The sequence below is a fragment of the Notechis scutatus genome, chromosome 1 (assembly GCF_049901735.1).
Source record: "Notechis scutatus isolate UNSWTSFEM ecotype Mainland chromosome 1, rNotScu1.2, whole genome shotgun sequence".
In the NCBI taxonomy this organism is placed as follows: domain Eukaryota; kingdom Metazoa; phylum Chordata; class Lepidosauria; order Squamata; family Elapidae; genus Notechis; species Notechis scutatus.
This window is the reverse complement of record NC_142009.1, coordinates 24,831,135-24,856,663: the sequence shown is the minus strand read 5'-3', so window position 1 is coordinate 24,856,663 and position 25,529 is coordinate 24,831,135. Positions and strand designations below refer to the sequence as shown.

The window sequence follows — 25,529 nt, the reverse complement described above, 5'->3', positions numbered from 1 at the left end:
GCCTGCCTGCCTCTTTAGAGTTGGAGGCAGGCAGGCGTGAATTGAATTAAATAGATAAATTTATATTTCAACTGTGAGATGTATACACATCTATGCAGTTTTCTTGGTACAATATAGGTATTTTGTTTCTTGATATTCAGTTTCAGTCAACAGCCCAGTTGCAGTTCCCTACGCAAGTGCTACACCCTACCAACTCTGTTCAGCTTTCTAGATCAACCATGGCATATTAGTCCCCATTTCAGAGTGTACTGCAGTATTTACTACCAATCTTGGCAAAATGAAGACTTCAATTCCCAGAATTCTCTTCAAGATGCCAAGGTTTAGAAATGCTGGTTTACAGAAATGAACCTGGGAGGAAGTGATTCACTTTTGGTAATGTAGAAAGCTTGAATACTCATAGTTTGTGTCATAAGGAAAAAAGATTTAAGTAGAATTTCCATGTGCTTACAACAAGCAGTAGCTGGTGGGCAACCTGCAAAATTATGCCCATTGTATCAGAAAGAATTAGTAGCAACTGAATGATTTAATAAGAGATGAATTATAGGGAGATTTCACTTTATATCCAAGTGGCTGAAATACTATAACTATTGTCTAGTTATCCATTTCCTTCTACTGCAGAAAATCACCTGGTCACAACTTCTAACTCCTGTATATTATAGCATATTGTGCAAACTCAGAAAAATGGTTAGTTCAATAACCAGTTTATATGTGTTGCATAAGCACAACCAAAATATAGAACTGTTGTGATCTCAGTGCCCACTTTAGGCAAATATGTTATCCTGCAATCAAGAAAGCACTTTTGAGTGATAATACAATTCCATGAATGTTAACTTTTACGTAGAAGACTTGATTTCAAAGTTTCTACTCTATAGCAATTGAATAATATACTAAGATCCAGGTCTTTATATTGGCACCCTTGTCATATAAAGGTCAGGCATAAACATCATCCCTATTATAATTCTTTCATGACAAGACATGCCCCACTGAAAGAGGCAGAAATACCCCTAGATTTCACTTGGCAGATCATACAGTATAAGCAATAGAGGTGAATGCTACTGGCTGGGGTGGAGTGAAGGAAAGGGGAGTAGCCATCTCTCTGCACAGACCACACTATCTGTTGCCAGCATTTGCGATATACACTGCTCAAAAAAATAAAGGGAACACTTAAACAATACAATGTAACTCCAAGCCAATCACACTTCTGTGAAATCAAACTGTCCACTTAGGTATCAACACTGATTGACAATCCATTTCACATGCTGTTGTGCAAATGGAATAGACAACAGGTAGAAAGCATAGGCAGTTAGCAAGACATCCCCAATAAAGGAGTGGTTCTGCAGGTGGTGACCACAGACCACTTCTCAGTTCCTATGCTTTCTGGCTGATGGTTGGGTCACTTTTGAATGCTGGCGGTGCTGTCACTCTAGTGGTAGCATGAGACGGAGTCTACAGCCCACACAAGTGGCTCAGGTAGTGCAGCTCATCCAGGATGGCACATCAATGCGAGCTGTGGCAAGAAGGTTTGCTGTGTCTGTCAGCGTAGTGTCCAGAGCATGTAGGCGCTACCAGGAGACAGGCCACTACATCAGGAGACGTGGAGGAGGGCGTAGGAGGGCAACAACCCAGCATCAGGACCGCTACCTCCGCCTTTGTGCAAGGAGGGACAGGAGGAACACTGCCAGAGCCATGCAAAATGACCTCGTGGGCCACAAATGTGCATGTGGCTGCTCAAACGGTCAGAAACAGACTCCATGAGGGTAGTATGAGGGCCCAGCGTCCGCAGGTGGGGGTTGTGCTTACAGGACGTTTGGCATTTGCCAGAGAACACCAAGACTGGCAAATTCACCACTGGTTCCCTGTGCTCTTCACAGATGAAAGCAGGTTCACACTGAGCACATGTGACAGATGTGACAGGGTCTGGAGACGCCGTGGAGAACGTTCTGCTGCCTGCAACATCCTCCAGCATGACCGGTTTTGCAGTGGGTCAGTAATGGTGTGGGGTGGCATTTCTTTAGTGGGCCCCACAGCCCTCCATGTGCTCGCCAGAGGTAGCCTGACTGCCATTAGGTACCGAGATGAGATCCTCAGACCCCTTGTGAGTCCATATGCTGGTGCAGTTGGCCCTTGGTTCCTCCTAATGCGCAACAATGCCAGACCTCATGTGGCTGGAGTGTGTCAGCAGTTCCTGCAAGACGAAGACATTGATGCTATGGACTGGCCCGCCCATTCCCCAGACCTGAATCCAATTGAGCACATCTGGGACATCATGTCTCACTCCATCCACCAACGCCACATTGCACCAGACTGTCCAGGAGTTGGGGGCTGCTTTAGTCCAGGTGTGGAAGGAGATCCCTCAGGAGACCATCCGCCACCTCATCAGCATGCCCAGGCGTTGTAGGGAGGTCATACAGGCACGTGGAGGCCACACACACTACTGAGCCTCATTTTAACTTGTTTTAAGGACATTACATCAAAGTTGGATCAGCCTGTAGTGTTTTTTTCCACTTTAATTTTGAGTGTAACTCCAAATCTAGACCTCCATGGGTTGCTAAATTTGATTTCCATTGATAATTTTTGTGTGAGTTTGTTGTCAGCACATTCAACTATGTAATGAACAAAGTATTTAATAAGAATATTTCATTCATTCAGATCTAGGATGTCTTATTTTTGTGTTCCCTTTATTTTTTTGAGCAGTGTATTTGTGTTGCAGAAATCACCAGCAAACCTCAGAAAGCATCTGAGATTAGAGCCTAACGCACTGGGACTAGGTCTTCCTTTCTTGCAGTCTTTCAAAGTATTAGTTTCCAAAGAGAGCTAAGAAAATTGGGTGAATATTGGAAACCCTCAGCTGGTCCATCCCATCAAGAAAAGGGTCAAGTCTCAAACAACTTTATAAAAACCACATAGCCACTCCAGAGCCCTGGAGTGGTCTCCATTTTCTGAGGCAAAGTTTTAGAGAAATGTTTCCAAGACAACTTTGTATGCCAAAGGCTTTGTTTGAAAGCATCGGCTTTTGCATATAAAATCTATCTTCAAGCCTATGAAGTCTTCTATTTAAATTCTTGGAGAGCCCCTGCTAATAATACAAAGGTGCTTGTTCATCTGCCAGGGGGGCCATCTAGTCCGGTTTTTAATGCCACCCAGCAACAACCTGACACATACAAGAAACTCTCAAAAGAACTAAAAGGAAGATACCAGTCCTCTTCTCCCGCAGTTAGTGGTTTAAGGGATGGTTCCCTTAATTCACAAGATTACGTATAGATGTAACAGCCTCCCTCTCCTGTACCCCTAATTGCTGTGTTCCATTTTAAAATTATTTTGGGCAGTGACCATATTTTGATGGCCACAATGTTTTTACTGAGTCTGCCACCCTGCATTTGGTTATTTTAATGAATCACTTTTTTAAAACATACTTTAGTTAGAAAATAACTATCATTTCCATAAGTTTATATACCCCTAAAATATCCCTTAATAGCCCCAATTCCCACAATATTTCCTTTAACATATGAGTTTGATTTCCTTTAACCTCCCCCAGCTCCACAATATCCAATTTAGGTAAAGAGGACTGGAATTCAATATTCGGGGCATTTCCATAGATGTATTAGAATCTTATATCAATAGCTTTATTTTTAATTCCTGTTGTAATGATTTTCAAGCCTGGAATTTGACTTTTATATTCAAGCCACACATAGGGTGGGTATTTTCTTTCAACTATCGACCCCAACTTGAAGGCTTCTTTCTGTCCAATTGCTGCCAGCCCAAAACTCACTTATATAAAAAAAAATTGGATTTTTAAAGCCACATGTATAATTTTCATGTTTACACTAAACTGCATGGCCACTTTTGAAGCTACTTCATCTAGAGATCCTTCATGCCTCAAACCAAGTATTTTGCTATAGCTCAGCCCTCTGCAGGGTTTGCCATGTCCACTCTTTCTTTGCTTTGATCTGGCAATTTTAGTAAAGCTTTGCAGACCTGAGCTGATAAAATGAACATAGATAGCCTTCTTTATTTCTACCATGTGTGTGCCTAGGCCTACCTTTGCAGGGGAATTAATAATTTAAGTAATTTAAGCCAGCATTCAAAGACTATAATTCTGTTGCTCAGGATGTAGCAACCGGCATGCAGGAACAGACCAAGTAGACTCCCAACAAAGGAACTGTATTCTGTGGCATGAAGGGGTCTGTCACCTATTCTAGGGCAGTGAATAGACAGCCTGGCCGTAGAGATCAAAGCCATTCAACTCAAGGACAAAGACCAACACCTGCCAAAGGAAGCAAGAAGCCCTTTCAGAGCATGCAGTTTACTGTATGCTTTGTCTGCATTTCTATGTGATCCATCTTTGAATTCATACAACTCTTCATCCAAACTCTGAAGATTGCTTTCCACTTGTGGCACATTTAAAACAATCCTGCATTTATCTTCTGGGCCAAGTCAAGATCAGAAGGAACAGGAATTCAGCTTGATAATCTCTTGAGACTGAGGACCAGAAAATTAAACTTTTAACAGGACAACACTACGTTTTCTAGGAACAATCTTAGTGGCTGCTTGAAAATAATTTGCCATCTGATAAAACTGCCCCGAGAATATTCTGAGTCACATTTGCTTTGTTTTTTCTTTCAAGAGCGGGGCATCAGAATATCATTTTACAGTATGCCATTGTGTATATAGGTAAATGAGAATAATGTTATTTTACCATATTATACCTCTTGCCTGGGAGTCAAAAATATAATGGACACCAGAGGACGGCTTATTTCTAAATATGTACATATAGATGGCCGTGCATCTAAGTCAGGGAAAGAAATCACACAATAAAGATATCTGAGATATCAACCCAGTACAATAAAAAGGGAATGTTAATATGAATTGGCGAAATATTTACATAAGGCATCAAGTGGCAAGAACCCTTGGTTGTGCTGCCCTCTGCTGGACCAACTGGATGAAATATGGACTGATGGCTGGTCTGCTTCTGCAGAAACAAGGCCTCTAAATTCAGAGCCCCCAAAGCAAAAGCAGTCAGAGACTTAAGAGTTATTAGATGTATCTAATCCTGTTTAAGTTGATTCAAAGGGTAGGTGCAGCCAAGTGGAGGCTAAAAGAACCAGAAGGCTCAGCAAAATCCTGGTCAAAATAAATCTTGAAGAATACTTCTCCTTACCCCGATGTTCTACCATTAAGAGTCAAAATGTAGTCAATTCTTCCCCAGGGTCAAGAGTCTGCTTTATCCTCAGCCCAACACTGCACGCTAATAATGTGTTTGAAGCTGGTGCTTGTGGGATCAATGTATCTATTGCTTCATTTCTGGTGGTTCATCCGAGACAAGGAGATGCAGTATCCCGGCTGTCTCTTCTTAGAATGGGGTTTTTGCTACATGGAGTGCTCTAATGTACACACACAGAGTGGCAGTTAAGGTTGTTCTTCTAGTGCAGCAAGTTCTATAGAGCTACTATGGCCCACTATAGGTTTAGGAGAACCTCCCTCATTTAACATATATGCTGGCAATGACATCCCAAAGTAGCTGCTGTCAATTTCAAGATACATGTCCAAATAACTAAAACAAATTAACCTGAATAGTGTTAGCTTCAGCTTTGCCAACTTTAAAAATTCTCCTATCCAGAAATGTGCAACAAGTAAAAAAATGTTCTAGAATAAGACCTTCAACTTTTAAGTCTTCAAGCTAGCAAGTGTATGAGAAGGATCTGAATCTTCAAGCAGGCAGAAAAACAAATTCAGTTTTTGTATTTCCAATTTATTACAAGTACAGCCCTTAGCAGATCCCCCTCCCCCAAACTTTTCATTTTTTAAAAAAAATTTAGTCCAAAAGAGTCCCATTGTGTAGAAGTTGGGAAAATAACAAAATAATAGATGGAGAGAGGAAAGGAGGGGCAGATCACATTGTTCGATGTTGGTAGCAAAAAGGGGTCTTGGGAGACCTGATGATGCTCTTGTGGTAGGAATAATTCAAAAGCGTTAATCCAAAAGATAAGGATATAATGCCAGGCTATGATTATTAGGTATCACATACTCCTCCTCGCTCCAGCAAAGAGAAGCTGGAGAGATAGGATTCATTTCAAAGAATGAAAACTCCCATCTTCTCACAGCCCCACAGCTTCCAATACAAAGCTATAAAAAAAATCGTATGTCTTGAAATGGCAGAAAGCCGAACAGAAATCCTCAGCTGAACAAAATCTTCATGAGGTAGCCCAGGCTTCCAAGGGACCCCCCTTCCACAGATCCCTGTCTCTGGCTGGGCCATTAGTGTGCAAGGTCAGACTCTCTTTCGGCCTGATCTGGAACCCAGCAATGGAAGCCGAAGATGAGACAGGTTAGAGACGATTATGACTATAAAAGGAGAAAAGTCTACAGAGGGCACAATCCTGACGGATTTCCTGGGTCAGCTCCAACTACTTTCTCTAAGAAAAAAACAAGTGAGTTATAGAGGGGAGGAATATAAAGCGAACACATCCTCATATAAACTGTACAATGCACATCAAAGTCAAGGCGACTGTATCTTACATGGTGTTTGTTTTTTTTATACAAGATCACTGCTGGACAGGAGAATCTTTCCTTAACTAGAAAAAAGATTTATAAAGTTAGAACCAGTGTCCTTTCCCCAAAACTCTGGGTTTTATGACACTCTCTTTGTTCTTGCGCACCTGGCGCCAGGAAGTGCTGTGAGGAGGAAGCAACTCTCTCTGCTGCCCACATCGAGAGGCTGGAGTATGATAAGCACCCCAAAAGCTGGCCTGCATAAAGATGCTGGTGAAAGGTGACTGCCTAGGAAAGGTAAGTGCTTGCTCGTTCTAAAAGGGGGCTTCCTCAGTGGGGAGATGGAGAGGGCTTGCAGGGTAGGAGGTTATAAATACACGCGTGGCACTGGCAGCTCATTTCTCCCACTTGCCCTTAGGACAAACGGAGAGGAGGAAGAGGCAGCTCTGGTTCAGAGAAAGTCTGCACCATCCCCAGCTGGAAGTGGTTCCACCCACTCATCCCCACGTCCCTCGCGTCTCCTTAATTTGCACAAACTACTGTGCACAGTTGAGGAATCAGAAATCCAACTTTTCTGTTGACAGCTGGTTGATTAGTTGCTGACAGCAATTAGAACAAGCCCACGGGGAAAGCTGGTGAGAGGAATGGGGTGGGGGAGGACAGTGTGAAGCCAAGCGGCTTCCACCTCTGAACTCCATCAGGGCAGCGGATCCTGCTGAGTGTCCCATCCGGGGCCCTTCATTTCCTCCTCCTGCGCCCCCTTGTGTACTCCAGGGCCTCAGGATCACTGTCCCCATCAGCTTCCCCAAATTCCTGACCAGGCTGGACCAAGGATCGCTTGCGTTTCCGGCGCATGTACGTGTGGCCAGGCAGATGTTTGTGTATCATGTCTATCAAACATTGTTCCGTCTTTTCCAGGCAGGTAAGGACATGGCTGCCATTCTGGTTGTATTGCTCGGCATTGGCAAAGACCTGCTTCATGTCAGAGAGGAAATCCTGCACAGACCGGTAGCTGCCACAGGAGCACTTGCTCTGCATTGTCTGGAAGTCCATGGGGCTGGTGATCACTTCAAAATAATCTTCTGCCTCTTCTGTGGTTACTGGCTCCCTGACAAAACAATGCCAAATGTTAGTTAGGGCATCGTCTACGACAGCCAAGTGCTAGGCTTCTGCTTTTAGTTCCGTCCTTGATTCTGACACTGGCATACTATCCACACATCCCCATCATCTTATGACACTGATAAGGTTTAACACACGATGAACTCCGAAAAGGCTACTATCATCCAGCCAAAATATAATTCCCAACTCTAGAGCAGTGGTAGTCAACCTGGTCCCTACCGCCCACTAGTGGGTCGTTCCAGCTTTCGTGGTGGGCAGTAGGGGTTTTGTCCCCTACTTTATAAATCACCATTACTGAGGAACTGGTGGGCGGTTAGAGAAAATTTTACTACTAACAGAGATACAAAAGTGGGCGGTAGGTATAAAAAGGTTGACTACTCCCTGCTCTAGAGAGTTAAAGAACAGAAGGTAAGCCATACTGTCTACCAAGTTATCTATGTTTGGCTTATGAAAAACTTTTTCTTTATACTACTATATGTGGTGTTAACTATGCGATAAAGTGCTTTCTTTAATCCATTATTCCCACTCAAATTGAATGGATGCAAAGAGGTCCTTCCTGTCTGCCAATACCCACACAAGTGATTATTCTAAACCAAGTATCAAGTCAGGATGCTATAATTCAGAGCAGAGTGTTTTACATTGGTAATTTTAAGATATGTGGATGCTGGTTGGGGTATTTTAGGAATTGAAAGTGTACACATTTTAAAGCTGCCAAGTGTGAAGAACACAGGACTCACTTTCTTGAGTTCGAGGGAGGCCGTTAAGAATGATCTGTGTTTCTTTCAACTGTCCACTAGTACAAAATAGACAGAAGACACAGACCACAAACCGGGGGTGGGGTTGCTCTCTGATGCTCTTTATCCCTGTTTGTGCATACAGGGGCAGGAGTGGGGACCTGCCATTTGTTCCTGAGGCCTCACCTGAAAGGCCAGCTAAACCGGTACTTGACAAGTTTATTTAGGATTTCCTCGCATTTTTGCAGTTCCAGGGCCTGCCGGCGAGACATCTTCTTTGTCTGAAGCACCTGTGTTACAAAGACAGTCAGAAAGGAAAAAAACGAACAGCGCAGATCCAAACCATACAAAAATTGATCTCTTCATGACGTACATCAGAACCCCAACAAAACAAAATGTGTCTGGTGACAAGTACATATTACTGACAATGTGCCCTGGAGCTCCTAGCTGGGGAGAGAGCAATCTGGCTATTGGGAAGGTTGGCAAAGCTTCCTATTAAAAAAGGGGGGGAGGAGGGACGACGGGATGGGACACAGCGGAGAAACAATTTTGTAAGGTCTTTCAAGACTTGCTATCCTACCAGCAATAAGCATGAAACAAACCAGGCAGCTGCTGCAGCTTTGATGGAGCAGCCAAAGAATGCCTCCAACGTAGCTTGAGTTTCAGGTTTGGAGCCCTAATCAGAAAACTAGCAGGATACCTTTGAGGCAAACCAGTGATTCTTTGGGGCAGCAAGCTTCTTCAAAGGGCTTTCAGGAAGTCAAGGAAAGGCACCAGAAAACAAGGCACTGGTGGGTGGGAGCCACAGCTCACTTGTAGCCCATAGCATGCAGCTCAACAGGCAAGCAACCTGAAGAACTGGGATAGTAATGTTCCTGACACCGGGTACCAGTACAGGAAGGACAGGCACAGGAGGCCTTCTCTTAAGTGACACAACTGATGGGACAAAAATTACCTCCTTGGCATCATTGCAGGGGAAATATGTGCAAGAGAGAAGAAGCAAGAGACGGGGTTTATGCTAAACCGTACCTTGGCAAGAACAACTTGCTTTTCTAGATTTCAAATACAAAAGGAGGCAAATATGACCCATACTAGATACCACAAACCACTCTGTACACCATAGTATCTCCTAAGTGGAAGCTGGTAACTCCTCCATTTTTGTGGGGCTAAGTTCTAGTGCCGCAGTTTCAGCCATCCAAGACTTCAGGAGACAGGGATAGGGAAGAGAATAATTCTCAAATGAAGGCCCAAAGCTTTCTTCTTTTAAATGTCAAGTGAAATGTAAGATAGCTGAATTAATTTTTGGCAGGCAGGCTGCACAGGCAACAAATGTCCTTAAGAGTTGCTTTGGAAGTGATGTGGTGTTTTGCATTGCCAGCATACCAATGAGCTTCCATGCCTCATCATTTCCCAGAGACTCACAGCTATTTAAAAGCTTTTAAACACTAATCAAATAAGTAGGGGAGAGAAGTAGGTAGTCTTGAGAGGGAGAAAGAGACGGAAAAGGACACATACACATCAGGTAGATGCTTAACGTCGCACACAGGGAAGAGCTTCTTTGGTAAAGGAAGGCAGGGTGGATACAGAGACACCTGTTTCGCTTTTAACTACTAAAAATGTTATCTAGAGATCCATAGCTCTTACCAGCTCATCAATGTCAGTTTCAGTGACAGGTGCAGCCTGCTGTCGAGATGCTCGAGTGACATGGAGTGTTCGCTTCTTGCCTTGGTGCCTGCCCCGCTTCGGAGGATCTGCTGCTATGCCACCTTGCTTCCCCTTGGCTGCTTTCCTGGGTCTTACTATAAATCACAGAGGGTGTAATGATTTAATACTGGAGGAGTGGCAGAAAGGTAATAGGATGCAATCAGTCATTTGTTCAGGAGATTCCAAGCTATTCCTAAGGCATTACCAGCTATTTCCAGATATTCTTATTACCAGGAATAAGTGTTGCTAATTAATAGGAAACAAATGACCAGTAAAAAAACAACAACAACCATTATAAAAGCCATTTGAGCAATGGTAGGTCATTTTTCTCTCTCATTCTCCCAAGATAGAAACACGTGATCAATTTAAGTTTCTTCAGTCCTGATCCAAAAACAAAATTGAGATCTCTATATCAAGGATTCTTTAAATACACAATTCAATTAAAATTATTACACTGTCTAAAGCAGGGGTATCAAACTCAATTTCATTGAGGACATCAGGATTGTGTTTGACCTCGGAGGGCCAGGGGATGGGTGTGACCATGGCGGGCGGGACTTGTGGTGGGGGCACCAAGTGCTAATGCAGGACTTCCCTGAAACCCTCCCTCACTCTTATTATAATCTTCCTTCCCTCCTTTTCCTTTCTTCTCCCTTCCCCTTTCCTTATTTTTCCTTCTTTGCTCTCTTCCCATCTTCCCTTCTTTTTCTTTCTCTTTCCTCTTTCCCTTCCTCCTTTCCTGTCGCTTCTTGCATGCTCAAATGCAAAAGGGGAAACATTTCTCCTTTTGTTTTGTTTTTAGTTTGTTTTGATAGCCCTCTGCCAACGAAAACGGGTGTGGGAGGCCCCCCCTCCCCCCGATTTCACTGGCAGAGGAACCACAGGCCGGTCCTTTGTTGTTTCCAGGCCAGCCCTGAGGACTGGATCTAAACACCACGTGGGCCAGATCTGGCCCCGGGGCCTTGAGTTGACACCCCTGGTCTGAAGCATCCAACTGTTGGGCTGTCTCTCTACTTCCCTTCCCCTTTTCCATTTCTGCTCATCCTGACTTGACTCAAAAGGGTACACTGTTGACAATGCAAAAGCAGCTCTCTAATTCAGCTGGCTCCTGTGATCAGACCTCAATGCTAGAAGTCAAGAACAGGTTTGCACGATGCCCCAAGGACTCTTCGCTTTCATTTCTCTGCTGATCGTATGTTCACCACAAAAGAGTGATTGGCTGAGCTAAGTATCATTCCAAGCATTCATAAGTGGCCCACACAGTGGGTTAAGGCAGCTGCTAAGCCCCCTCAGCAGCATGCAGCAAGTATTGGATTTCTCCTGCCAGCTGACAAGGAGACAGTTTGAACAATAGAACTTCGTTGCAGCAAATACTCTTGCTGACTATTTTATGTCGAGCAGCGGATGCTGGGGCTTTTTTCTTCCCAGTAATGAAGGAGAATCAACCTTCACAGCAAGTTTTCAATCCACAGCAGAAAAAGACACTCAATAGGGTAAGATTTTCATTCATCACTGTCCAAAACAGCAGTTATTTCTGTTACGGATACCATCTGTTTAAGGGTTGCTTCCCCTTATGTTGAGAGAGCAACATGTGCTAAATATCTGGCAGTCCAACATTCTCTATGAGAATACTTTGGATCAACGCTGTACCAAGGATTAAACGGGACTCTGCCAAAATGAAAGATTTCTCCATCATGACCTTTCCCAATTAAATGCCTCATAAAGCTGTGGCTATGGTGCAGGCTTTATTTTTAGTGACAGTGGCACTCACCTGGGCCTGGCCAGGCCGGCAGGAAGGAGCCTGAACAAACTTCAAAAGCAGATATAAATACTTGGAATAGATGAGCATTCTTTCAAGATTGGAAAAGGCTCCACAAAAATCTAGACAGCCATTATAAACAGAAGCTCACATGCTGACAGTTCTGAATGGGAACCAGGTGCCACCAGAGTAGGAACCGCTCTGAAGGCTGGGCTCACACTGTCCCTCAGACATCAACAGAGTCTGTTTCTTTGGGTCTCTTTCTCCTGGGCTTCATTTTCTAATGAGGAAATAATTATGACCCACCTATGAAACTGTTGCAGGAAACAGTAAGGATTGAACCCCCAGAGTACAAGTCTTCGCAGTGATCAGTATTAAGACTTAAGTGGTTTTCAAACCACGTCAAGATGAATACCCGGGGGTTGGCAACTGACACTTGAAATGTCAGTGAAAGGTTTTCAAAAAGTTGACCAGGTTTGCAACTGGTCAGTTAAATAGGATCATCAGAATCCAAGTGAGGACTGTTTATTGGGGAACTAGATGGATACATGTTATCAGCAAAACCCTTAACTGTAAAAACAACAAGAGGATTTCATTTCTTCTGAAAGGGAACATCTTCTCCAGTGCAAAAGCTTTTTTCACAGGTACTTGGATGTAGTAGACAGTTTTATTTTTTCGTGAGGCACAGCTTTGGCATACTTAGTAAGAGATACATGTTAATATGAAAAGTGATATTCGTTTTGACTTTCAGAGTTCCATGCCAACAAGGAATGACAAAGACCTGACCTGCCCCACCTCTCTCCCTCCCCCCCCCATCTAAGAAAAAATCTGGAATGATTCTGGATCCACAGAATAAGTTCGTTTTGATCAAGGACACTCTGCAACAATCCAATTAAGTTTTCAAAGTTTGGCAATAACGAAATACTGATCATGTGATCCCAGAAATGTGAACCTTGCTTTTTTGCTTTTTAAACTGTTCTAGTTTTAGGTGCCACCATCCAAAAGTTAAGAAGGCTCTACAATTTAATGTCTGGAAAAAGTTGCAACAATTTGTTGTGGTAGATATACTGCAATTACACACTGCCTTAAAGACAAAGTGCCCACTGTTCACTTCTCATTCTCCTCCCTGGAAGCAATACCTATTTTTGGTTACTTTACAAGCAATGTGGAACTATCACAAATCAGAAAACTGACCAAGAAACAGTCAGCAGCACCTTCCTAGCTCAGGACTCTAGTAAGACATTCATTGACTGCAGTTTAGAGAGTGGGAAGCAGGAAAGATCCTTTGTATTAAACTCACAGGATAGGAACCTGTCCAATCCCCCCCAGGGAAGACCTCTTGCCCTTTAATTTCAGTATAACGTACATTTTAATCCAGCAACCTCATAGCCTTCTTCCTCTTCTTCCTCCCCATCATCATCGTCTTCCTCAGATTCAGATTCATCAGTTTCACTCTCCTCTTCAACTGAATCTTCCGCATAGTTTCTAAAGGAAAGATTTGATAGTCAAAATCCTGTTTTCCCCACACAGCCATTCCACAGGACTGTACCATAGTCTCTATCCCAGCAGGCTTCATGTTTGCATTCCATGTTATATCTAGTGAAGACAGGCTGGCATAAGCAGCAGCCAAAACAACAAATGCACTCAACTGACAGAATATATATATATTTTTTGCGATGCCCGTTTATTTTAAAAACAAAAGCTATAATGTCATGTCCAAAATAGCCAGGAATGGCATACAAATCCTGCTACACCCAGTTCAGTGAACCTAATAGAGAGTAAGAGGATAAGGGCAAATACATTCAGATGAACTGCCTTTCTGTTCAAGGCACCTGCAAACCAAAGAAGTCTTACCTGCCCCGAGAGCTCCGCCTGGCCATTGAGGGCTGGCAAGCAGGGCACTGCCATTCTCCTTCTGGGATGTCATAGAGGGCTGGTCTCAGGCAAAACAGGTGGAAAGCTTTGTTGCATTCATCACACAGGATGAGTTTGTCATCCTCACCTGAGAGAACATGGCAAAAATAATTTGGTAATCCAAAGAACAAAGAAGCATGTTGGAGAACAGCCTTTGACAGGATTGCCAACTACAGTAGATGGCTGTAGTTGAATTCTTTGGAAATTTGCCCATCTACTAAGAAAAAAAAAAAGCTGAGATAGTTAAAAGGTATCCTGGGGAACCAAGTGATGGCAGGTAGAAACTCACCAGTTTACTCACTATAGAAGGCATTTTGTATTGCACAATCACACAGAACATGTTTTCAAAACTCCAAGCAGAATCAAAAAAGCTTCCTATCCCAAGGTATAATGTACACTGAGCTCTTTGAGGGACAAAAACATGAGAACCTAAAAAAAATAGAACAGTGGGTACCTATATCTTTCTATGGGAATGGGAATGGGAGGGAAAATCGCTTTATGTATTCACAGGATATCTCCTTTCAAGGTTTTTGACAATATTAAAAGTCTAGCAGTTGATTCAAAGTCTGGAATACCCACCTTTCTTGCGACACACTTTGCATCTGGCATTTTCTGCAGACATGTCCCACTTGATGCAGGCATCCAACATACCAAGCAGCACATGCATACGTGAGAAGGTCTGTGCCTCACGGATTGCCACTTTCCATTTCTCCACAGCTGAAGCAACCTAGGAGTAGAACAAGGACCTTAGGCCCAAAGTCCCAGCAATTGGAAGGCATTTTGTGGTCATTCCCTAGGATTCACAGCAGCTATCTTTTAGGCACTACTAAAAAATTTTCTCCCCCATAGCCTCAGAGGCTCATAATTCTTCACATGGCCAGCTTGAAACCAGCTACATTCTTGACTTTGAAATCTGAACTAAATTCTTGCCCATCAAAGAGAAACAAACAGTAGAACTTTAGCTGTTAACTCTAGGGACAGCTGGGGAGGCGAGGACTTGCTAGGCTGCCCCCTAGTGGAGACCTCAAACATATTGTATGGGACAACATATGTACCAGCACTATAACAACGGGGTAAAACATGGTGAACAAGCAGCACCAGTGGCCACCAGTGTCAAATAAAGAGGCCCAAACACAAGGATCTTCTGAATAACTATGCTCAGGTGCGAATGGCTTTGCAGTTCTATCACAAGCAAAGAACAAATTCAAATAAACTTCCAATTGATGGTTAGTTAAAGGATATGCAGCCCTCTCTACCGATACAAATCTGTTACTGCATTAAATAGAAAAGATAGAATGGGCAAATCTTAAGGCACCTGAATTAATATTCTGCTAGTAAAAGCAACTGAATGTCAGAAGAAATGGCTGAGCTCTGCTGTTAATAGCAGTTCAGAAGCCAAATAAAACCATCTATTTCTGCAGAGTTGCACATTCCCCTCCCACTGAACCCAAGGAAATGCCGAGTAAACTGGACGGCTAAGAACACAAAATTACACACCAGTCTAGAATTCCCTCCTCATTGCTCACTGGGATAGACCTGGATCGAGAAGTAGACAGGATTATAGTCTCCCCTCCCCACCCCAGAATGCTCAGAATGCTTCCTTCTCAGACACATTAGCTTTCCAAAGACCTACTCCTAGAGATTTGGTGCTATCACACTGGGCCAAAGAAAACTTAAAGCTCTTGGCAGCTTTTGCTTCCCCATACTGGAAAAAAGAATCAATGCACTCAGGATGACTCCCCTATAAAGTAAGGGTCAGTGGTATCCCCCTAGGATCTCAGTATCAATCTGAAGGTTTCAGTACCTTAGGCCATAGGTGAGAGAGGAACAAGGAAAGCAAAACTTAGGCGAACAGCCAAAAGGCAAACAAATTCAAAGGTAAGGTAAGGAACCACTTAAAGGTCCAGTGCAAATTCACTAGCCCACAGAGAAGCAATCTATAATGCCCCGTAACCTACTATATGCATCAGACATTAAAGAGGAAAAAAAAAACATTTGCAGCCAAGGAACTACAAATGAAAAGGGGAGTTAAGTTGGTAACATTTTGTTCCTCGGGCCTGGCTGCATTGATTCTTTCTAATCTATAGCATAGCCTCCATTCTCTTGGCAGCAAGACAATGCATTTGGTCATATAAACATCAGTCACAACATTGGCCAAGTAGGGAAGAAGAGAAACAGATGACAACATACAAGCCAGACAACTATACAGTAGCAAACAAGAGCCAAAAAGAAGCAGCTGCTCTCAATGGAGACTTCTAGAAGAATAAAAATAAACAGGAGTCATTTTGAAAGGCAAAAAAAAGTTTGTAAATTTGAAACAAAGATTGTACTTTTCATATGTTGAAGATGATGTCCATTTGTTAAGGAAGTCTCTCCATCAAAAATATAATGAAAATAAATTATCATCTCATGATAGATGGCACCCAGATCTACTCGGAAACACTGATCTTGGACAAGAATGACAGCCTTTCATAAATTATAGGCTTTGAGTCTTTTTGTAGCAGACTCAAAGTACCTGCTCTCCATCTGAATTTTTTTTAAAGTGGGAGGGGAAAATATGCGGCCTCTCTTAAGCCTCACTGTAGAAAGAAAGGCCCTGCCACCAATAACTCAAGCTCAAACAGCCTACATATGCAGCAACAACTTCATGCAATCTGTTCAGGACCCTGTTGCCTTTTCACTCCTGAGATGTTTAGCTTATATCTACAATAATCAAGACCTTGGCTTCTTCTGCTACTCTCTTCTCTTCATCCACTTCCTCAGCCTTGGCAACAGCATCCTCCCCTTGATGTTTTCTCCTCTTCTGTTTGGGAGCCATGAAGCCTTGCAGAAACTTCTTGATGACACTGGCCTGCAGAGCAATCACACACTCCCCAAAATCTTTTAGGCTCTCCAATGAACAGACCTAATTAGAAAAACATTGTTATTATTTACCGTATTTATCGGCGTATAACACGCACAGGCGTATAACACGCATCTTCATTTTAAGAGGGAAATTTCAGGAAAAAAAATTACATTTCTAAATAAAAACTTTGAAGCAAAATAAGGGTAGCTCAGAACTTTTTTTTATTAATATTATTACCACTTATAAGGTAAATCAGTGGTCCCCAACCTTTTTGTACCAGGGACCGGTTTCAAGCAGAAAATTTTTGCAAGGACCGGGGGCGGGGGAGAGAAGAGAAGGAGGCTTCGCTCTCTGCTGCTCCACCATCCAAGGAAGAAACTGCTTCAAAGAAGCGGGGGCTTTTCCTGTCGCCGCAGCTATTCCGAGCGCCCGTTTCACCCCACTCCCACCCGCGGCGCTTCAATCCACAGTGTCCCATTCTGCCTGCCTGCCTGCCTGCCTTAGTTTCTGGTTGTTTGGGAGCAGCTTCGACTGAGAATAATAACTATTCGCCTCTTTTACTCAGCCGAAGCTGTTCCGATTCAACCATTAACGAAGGCAGGCAGGCAGGCAGAACGGAGCACTGCGGGCGGGCGGACGGGGTGGGGAGAAAGCGGGCGCTTCAGGGAAGCTGCGGCGACAGGAAAAGCCCCCCGCTTCTTTGAAGCAGTTTCTTCCTGTGCTGGTGGAGGAGCGAGAGAGCGACTGAGAGAGCTGACCCAGAGAGAAGGACAGGCTTCGGTTGCTTCCTCCCTCCCCTTCTTTCATTTGTGTCCTTGATCCCGATCCCAGCAGCATTCACCGAAGGCTTCTTAACATTATATCGGCGTATAACACGCATACATCATTTGCCCCCTATTTTCAGGGGGAAAAAGTGCGTGTTATACGCCCGATAAATACGGTATTTGTAGCATGTGCAGGAATATCCATTTCTTATCCCTATATTTCTGCTTCCATTCATCAGATGAGAAAATGACCGCATAAGCAAGTAGGGCTACAGTATTCTAGGCAAATCTCTAATAGCAAAACATGTTGAGTAAAAAAATAGCATTTTACAACTTCCAAATGGCACCCAGCACACTTTAGATCATGGGTGCCAAACTCGATCATGTCACGGGATGGATTGCAATGGTTTTTGCCTTTGGGGTGGACGTGCGCGTGATGCATTCAGCTCGCAGGTCGCCAGTTTGACATCCCTGCTTTAGATACTACTCTATTAGTGTTTTATCAATTTTAAACCCAACTTTGCTATTGCAAAGAACATCAACTTTCCACAGAACATGAGTATATTATCTATTTCAAGTGCTATTTCAATCTTCTACTTCCCTGAACGGTCATTCAATGAATAGTTGTAAGGTAAGAACTACCTGTATTTAAAATAAAACATTCCAGAAGAGCTTCAGAGAAAAGTGGCACATTTTAAGGGATGTTCAGAATACAAGATCTGGAGTTAATAAGGCATTCCCCATACTTTAGAACTGGACACTCTGTTCAAATATTTCCCATGTGTGTACTACATCAGTGCTACTACTCACCCTGGCTTCAAATTCTCCCTCACTGATGTATCCCAGACCTCCTTTCTGCAACCGCGTGGCAACTTCAATAAGATCACTGCGCAAGAAGTTTAGCAATTCCTGGCTGCCATCACACGACTTCAGGCCTGGGTTCTGTTTCCGAGCCAGATGAATGGAATGCAGGATATCTTGATACCTGAGAGGAGAAGGTAACTTAGTGGATAACTTCCACCCTCAGGAGCCAAGGTGGAAACAATTAAGAGATATAGATTGTAAGTTGTGCATAATACTATAAGCTGAAAATTTATAGATGATCCAAACTGCAAGCACAGAATAACTAAAGTACTGCTTGGTCCAGAAATCAAATGCTGACTCTTAGGAATTCTAACTGTTTTTGTAGCCCTGCAAAAGGTTATTTTATACTAGTGCTTCAGTTAAATTGTTTATTCAAGCTTGCTAAAAAGTATTAAATGTCTTTTAGAAAGCAGAAGCTAATCCTTTTGTACATTTATGGCTGTTAAAAAAGTTATGGAAAGACTTAATCTATACTTGAAGCATCATTATGAAACTTCTCAAATCTTTTGCTCATAAACAAACATTTGCCCAAATAGTAACAATCAGCTCTCCAGTAAACTATTTCTTCTTCCAAACTGTCATTATATAGGCTGCTGGCATTGAAGTGACAAAGCCATAGAATTTCACAGGTAAGGCAAAAATCATCTATCAAACAATTTAAGAAATTCATTATATTTTCAGTAGCCGTATACAAGTGGCATACAGGTGAAACTCAAAAAATTAGAATATCGTGCAAAAGTTCATTTATTTCAGTAATGCAACTTAAAAGGTAAAATTAATATATGAGATAGACTCATTACATGCAAAGCAAGATAGTTCAAGCCGTGATTTGTCATAATTGTGAGGATGATGGCTTACAGCTCATGAAAACCCCAAATTCACAATTTCAGAAAATTAGAATATTACATGTAACCAATAAAACAAGGATTGTACATAGAACAATATCGGACCTCTGAAAAGTAGAAGCATGCATATGTACTCAGTACTTGGTTTGGGCCCCTTTTGCAACAATTACTGCCTCAATGCAGCATGGCATGGAAGCCATCAGCCTGTGGCACTGCTGAGGTCTTACGGAAGAACAGGATGCTTCAATAGCGGCCTTCAGCTCTTCTGCATGGTTTGGTCTCATGTCTCCCATCTTTCTCTTGGCAATGCCACATAGATTCTCCATGGGGTACAGGTCAGGAGAGTTTGCTGGCCCATCAAGCACAGTAATCCCACGGTCATTGAACCAGGTTTTGGTAGTTTTGGCAGTGTGGGCAAAAGTCCTGCTGGAAACTGAAGTCAGCATCCCCATAAAGCTCGTCTGCGGAAGGAAGCATGAAGTGCTCCAAAATCTCCTGGTAGACAGCTGTGTTGACCCTGGACTTAATGAAGCACAGTGGACCAACACCAGCAGATGACATGGCTCCCCAAATCAACAGACTGTGGAAACTTCACACTGGACTTCAAGCATCTTGCACTGTGTGCATCTCCATTCTTCCTCCAGACTCTGGGTCCTTGGTTTCCAAATGAGATGCAAAAGTTGCTCTCATCAGAAAAGAGGACTTTGGATCACTGAGCAACAGACCAGTTCTGTTTTTCTGTAGCCCAGGTAAGACACTTCTGACGTTTTTGTTCAGGAGCGGCTTGACAAGCCCATGTCCAGGATCCGTTTCTGTGTGTGGTGGCTCTTGATGCACTGACTCCAGCCTCAGTCCACTCCTTATGAAAGTCCCCAACACTTTTGAATGGTCTTTTCCTGACAATCCTCTCCAGGCTGTGGTCATCCCTGCTGCTTGTGCACCTTTTTCTTCCACACTTTTCCCTCCCACATAACTTTCTATTAATGTGCTTTGATACAGCACTTTGGGAACATCCCACTTAGTTTGCAATTACCTTTTGAGGCTTTCCCTCCTTATGGATGGTGTCAATGATGGTTTTCTGCACAACTGTCAGGTCAGCAGTCTTTCTCATGATTGTGATTCCTACTGAACCAGACTGAGAAACCATTTAAAGGCTCAGGAACCCTTTGCAGGTGTTATGGCTTAATTAACTGATTAGAGTGGGACACTTTGAGCCTAGAATATTGAACCTTTTCACAATATTCTAATTTTCTGAGATTGTGGATTGGGGTTTTCATGAGCTGTAAGCCATAATCATCTCAATTATGACACATCACGGCTTGAATTATCTTGCTTTGCATGTAATGAGTCTATCTCATATATTAGGTTCACCTCTTCAGTTGCATTACTGAAATAAATGAACTTTTGCATGATATTTTAATTTTTCGAGTTTCACCTGTATAGTTTTGCAGCAAGTGAAGAGGAAGCCTCACCTGATCTGTAACCGATCTTTCAACTGGCTCTCTCTTATCCCATGGGAATGCAAGCAGGCTAGGAGTTCATCCAACTCTTTCAGACTGTCACAGAGAAACCTGGAGGACAGGATAACTGGTTCAATACTCTCACCGACAGTAACACAAGAAAAGACATCTGGAACTACAAATATTTCAACTATGCCAGATAAATTACTTATCCATCTCACTATTTCAGACTAACTATTTATTTAAGCACTTATGACATTTTCTATATTATCAAAAAAAATCTGCATATTTTAAAGATAAGATGGCTTACACACATGTGAAGTTTTATAATATTAAAGTCTTACAAAATATTACAGTGAATTTAGCTGTGTTGGATTATAGGTAGTCCTTGACTTACAACCATTCATTCAGTGACTGTTCAAAGTTATGACAATGCTAAATGACAACCCATACCCAATGTTATACTTATGCATTGTTATACTCATACCCCCATGGTTATGGGATCAAAATCCTGGCACTTGGCAGCCTGCTTGTACTTATGACCACAGAAGTACTGCAACTCCCCCACTCACCTATCTTTCCCCCATCTATGCCCTTATGACCCCTACTGCCCCATCTAACTTCTTGCTCCCACCCCTGATAAAGCAGACCAGGCCTGGCTACTGGGTCATATGAAGCTGGCTTCCCACAACAAAAAAACCCCAAATAAATGCACAAGACAGCTTAAAGGGGCCAAAGTGCACCAAAATTTCCCTTTGTGCTGTAAAATCCACTTAATGACAACAGAAATTGCCTAGGTTTCAGTCACTAAGTGATGCCATCGTGCAACTTCTCGCTTTATAACTGCAACATTTAGTAAACAAAATTCCAGTCCCAATTATGATAGTAAATTGAGGGCTACACGTACTATTTCAGATATGTAGTTTAGCATTTTAATGACCTTTGGAAGTAAAATTAAGAGTCACATAACTCAGCATTTGGACACCTATTTCACTGTGCAAATTATACTGCTATTTCTGCCCTCTACTGGTAAACAAATACATAGCTCTGGAAAAATGAGGACTTCAAAGAAGAAGCAAAGAACAAAATGTTCTGCAAGCAGGAATGGATCTCTGGCACCTTTCAAAAGAAAAGTGTTGTGGTCTACATTTTGACAAAATTCTGAATCAACAGTTGTTTAAACCAAACTTTCTAAGTAAAGATTTTTAGATTTCAGTTCTATGACTCAGCACACACCAATCAGAATATAGGATAACAGAGTTGGACGGGACCTTGGAGGTTTAGATCCTATACCATTCTGAAAAAACGGGTGTCCAATCTTGTTTTAAAAACCCTCCAGTAATGGAGCACCCACAACATCTGGAGGTGAGCTGTTCCACTGATTAATTGTGCTCACTGACAGGAAATTTCTCTTTAAGTCTAGTTTGAATATTTGTTATGCTTATCTGTTACAAATTCAATGCACAATAAACTGTTTTCAAAATATATCAGTTTTTAAAACAATGAAATGGTAATGGCCAATGAAACTACAGGTAGTTCTTGATTTGCAACCAATCAATTAACAACCATTCGAAATTACAACAGGCCCAGAATGGCTGCTGTACATTCAGTCTGTAAACCATTTCTGTCCACTATAAAATGTTGTGCCACAGACCCCTGGGTCATGTGACTATGACTTTACAACCAGTTGCAGTGCTCTGCGATCACACGACCACAATTTATGCTTTTCTTTTTGCCAGTTTCTGGCAAAAAATATCCATTCAGAAAATACACTATATAGATGGATGTGTGGAGTTCCAGGATGGTTTAGAAGGACAAAACAGTATGGGGAAGTACAGTGAATGGTGTTACTGTTATTCCATTTTCTTGCTTAATTCCTTTGGATTATTAACTTTTACTCTTTTCTATTCTGCATAATGATCCTTACTCCAAAGGGAATAATGTAAGCATGTGTATAGCCATCTAGAACACTCTGGATACTTCTTCAAAATCTAAATACCCGAATTTCAATTATGAATAGATGGTACGAGAAATACATCAAATATTATTTCCCATTTTTTTTTTTTTTTTGTTGATAGGTATGGGGAAAAGTCCATCTCACCAAAGGTTCTGTCCCTGTTTCGGTACTGATGTCTCAACAGGTATTTCTGGAATATGCAGGATCCCTTGTGGGGTGTTCAAAACACTGCCTTCCACCAAGTTTTCCTGTGCGTCTGTAAACATAAGCATAAGTAACAAAACGGTTTTATTTGTGGAGTTTCCACTGCTACTTTAGCATACAAAAAAGCGAAGCCTCATAATACTTCACTAAGCTATTTTGTAACCACCCAGGGAAAGCATAGATCAGTGATGGCTAACCTTTTCGGCACCAAGTGCCCAAAGCATGTGTGCATTCCTCAAATGCAGCATGCACCCCCCCCCCCGTGCATGCACCCCACCCATTTGCGCACAACCCCCATGCCCCCAGTGTGCGCCTTCCCTGCATGCGCATGCGATTCCCACGCATGAGCAGCAGAGACCCAAAGACCAGCTGGCCGATGGGAGGCGCACGCATGTGTGGCAGAGCTGAGCTTGGACTGCTCGCGTGCCCAGAGAAAGGGCTCTGTGTGCCATCTCTGGCACGCATGCCATAGGTTTGCCATCACAGGAATAGATGTTTACATGCACAGCTTTATTAGTGCACTTTTTAACCTTGTATGTCCCTTTAATTGAAATTATAGGAAGGAAGCTACATTTAACACCATCTTTATAAAAATTAAGACATTAAAAATGGCACTACGCACTCCATTATTTTTTTCCAATTTTACTACTTTTGGCCAGTTGAAAAATATATTTTAGCTATCTATAAAGTGTGTAAAATTTAAATGATATGCTTCTTCACTGTGTTTACTAAATGTAAATCAAATTCCAATTGCTGCAATTTCATTCAGAAAATCCACATCATTATACCAATGGCTGAACAGGTAATTCATGGAAAGTAAAAATACTGGAGGTGTGTCCATGCACTTGTGTGGAAAACATGTAAATTAGTATTTTCCTTAAGAAAATGCCTAACTCTAAGCAAAAGGTCAGACAGGAATGGTGCAAAATTGGAAGTCCTATGTATCAGAGACAGTATACCTGCATTTCACAAGATACTGTACTGTGATTTCTACAGAGCAATCTGGCTTGCTTTTTTGGGCAGGAGATAACAGACTGTAACATGATTTACTTCACCATTTTATCTAAAGTCCCTGGATTATAGCATTCTTTTCCATGTAAATCCTACCGTAAAGATAAACTGACTGAACAAAAAGATCTTAATCAAAAGCATTATCTAGAGAAAAAACATTTAGTGATTATTTTAAAGAATATAGCAGTTGTTGTTGAATATTAATGTTAAATATAAATATGCAATATTTGTAACATAAATACAATATGTGTCTATGTAGCTGAATGAAAAGGTTTAATTTCCAATGATACGAACATGGTTCCACCAAATTTGGAATTGACTAATACAAAAAAGAAAAAGAAAAAGAAAAAAGGCAAATCTGGGCCAGTGTCACCAGTTGACTAAAGGGATTTTATATTTGATATTCACAACAACAGTTCAGACATTTATTTCACTTGTTTCACCTATAAGAGATGAGAAGTAATCAAGCTTACCTTGCTGGTAATCTTCCTCCTCCTCTTCCTCCTCTTCCTCCTCCTCCTCACTTGGAGGTGTAAAACTGTAATCTATACCATCATGCACCCATCCCTTCTCTATGAATAAGCCAGGAACTTCATCAGAGAAGAGCCAATACCTAAAATAAAGAGATCACATTAGATGTGAGGGAGCAAAGCAGTTTTCTACATCCAACCCTCAGAAACCGGTCCAATTGCTATACCAGTAAACACTCCTGGCTGCTCAAAGCGGAAATTAAAGTTTAACTATATAACACTCTTAATGAGAAAAAATAGTACTTTAAACTTCCTAGAAAGTCAGTGTGGTGCAGCAGCTAAGATACTGAGCTGGTTCAGGGGGAAGAGGGAAACGGAACAAAAATCAAGCCCAGCTTCAACCATAGAAACTCTGCTCCCACTTCGATTTTTGCTATAGGGCTCTTATTGAAGGAAAAAATGGTGGCACAAGTGCTACTTTGAGCTCTTTGAGGAAAAGTGGGGTATAAGTCTGCTATATTCATGTGTAGCAGTAAGTAATAGACAGATGAAATGCAGCTGAAATGCAGATATAATAAAGAAGAGAGCTTGCAGTAAAGTGACTCAGGATAAAATAAGCAGGAAATGTAAGTAAAAGTAGAAGCATGAGGGAAATGGGGCAACAGGGAAGTGAAGTAATTCGGTAGTTAACAAAATGTTGCCTTGATAGTTGGGAGATGATAAGATTCCCTAAGACTTCCTGAACAGTAAGGAAAGAAACACACACAGTTACAGAGAGTGATACAGTATATGGTGGAGATATCTGAGCAGACAAGCTCTGTGTATTAAGATGTAGCTATCTGTGCACTATAATTGTGATTACACCTGAGTAAATCAGGTCCTTTGTCTACTGTTAATAAAAGTGATATGAGACCGGTAATCGACAGAGGAAGGACTCGTCTAAAACCAGTTCCTGTCGTCTTCAGTTAAGTCCTGATATAGGGAATTTTTCCACAGTCCTCATTATCCACGAAGATATTCCTTCATTCCTACCTGTTGTGATTACGGTCTGTGCCTATCGGTGTCCTGCGCATGACCAGCTTTGCTTTGGCAATACCATCTTGGAAGGCTTTTTCTGCTGCAGCTTTATGCTTGCGAATTCTTTCTTCCTCTGCTTCTTTTTCAAGTTTTACTAGCAGAGCATCAGAAAAAAACCGTATTAATCCTCCACAGCATTTAACTTATTTTTTTCTTAAACCGAATACTTAGTTCTGGCCGTTGCAATGTCCCTGCAGTCACATGATTATCATTTCTGACATTCCGTTGGCTTCCCATAAGCAAAGTCAATGGGAAGCCAGAAGGAAGTTAGAAGTTGGGGTGAAATGAGGTCCTCGCTTAACAATGGTAACTGGGA

General features: G+C 42.1%; 1 protein-coding gene across 1 annotated transcript in view; it reads right to left on the bottom strand.

Annotated features, from left to right (window-relative positions):
- Window positions 1-5,728: 5,728 nt before the first annotated feature.
- Window positions 5,729-25,529, bottom strand: part of BAZ1B (bromodomain adjacent to zinc finger domain 1B) — a 32,024-nt gene continuing 12,223 nt past the window's right edge. Inside the window, 12 exon segments of the mRNA XM_026671654.2 lie at window positions 5,729-7,597; window positions 8,529-8,632; window positions 9,987-10,141; window positions 13,169-13,287; window positions 13,657-13,804; window positions 14,296-14,443; window positions 16,436-16,621; window positions 18,136-18,310; window positions 20,507-20,605; window positions 22,596-22,707; window positions 24,140-24,279; window positions 25,169-25,307. Of these exon segments, the coding sequence (XP_026527439.2) occupies window positions 7,228-7,597; window positions 8,529-8,632; window positions 9,987-10,141; window positions 13,169-13,287; window positions 13,657-13,804; window positions 14,296-14,443; window positions 16,436-16,621; window positions 18,136-18,310; window positions 20,507-20,605; window positions 22,596-22,707; window positions 24,140-24,279; window positions 25,169-25,307 (1,895 nt within the window). The 3' untranslated portion in view covers window positions 5,729-7,227.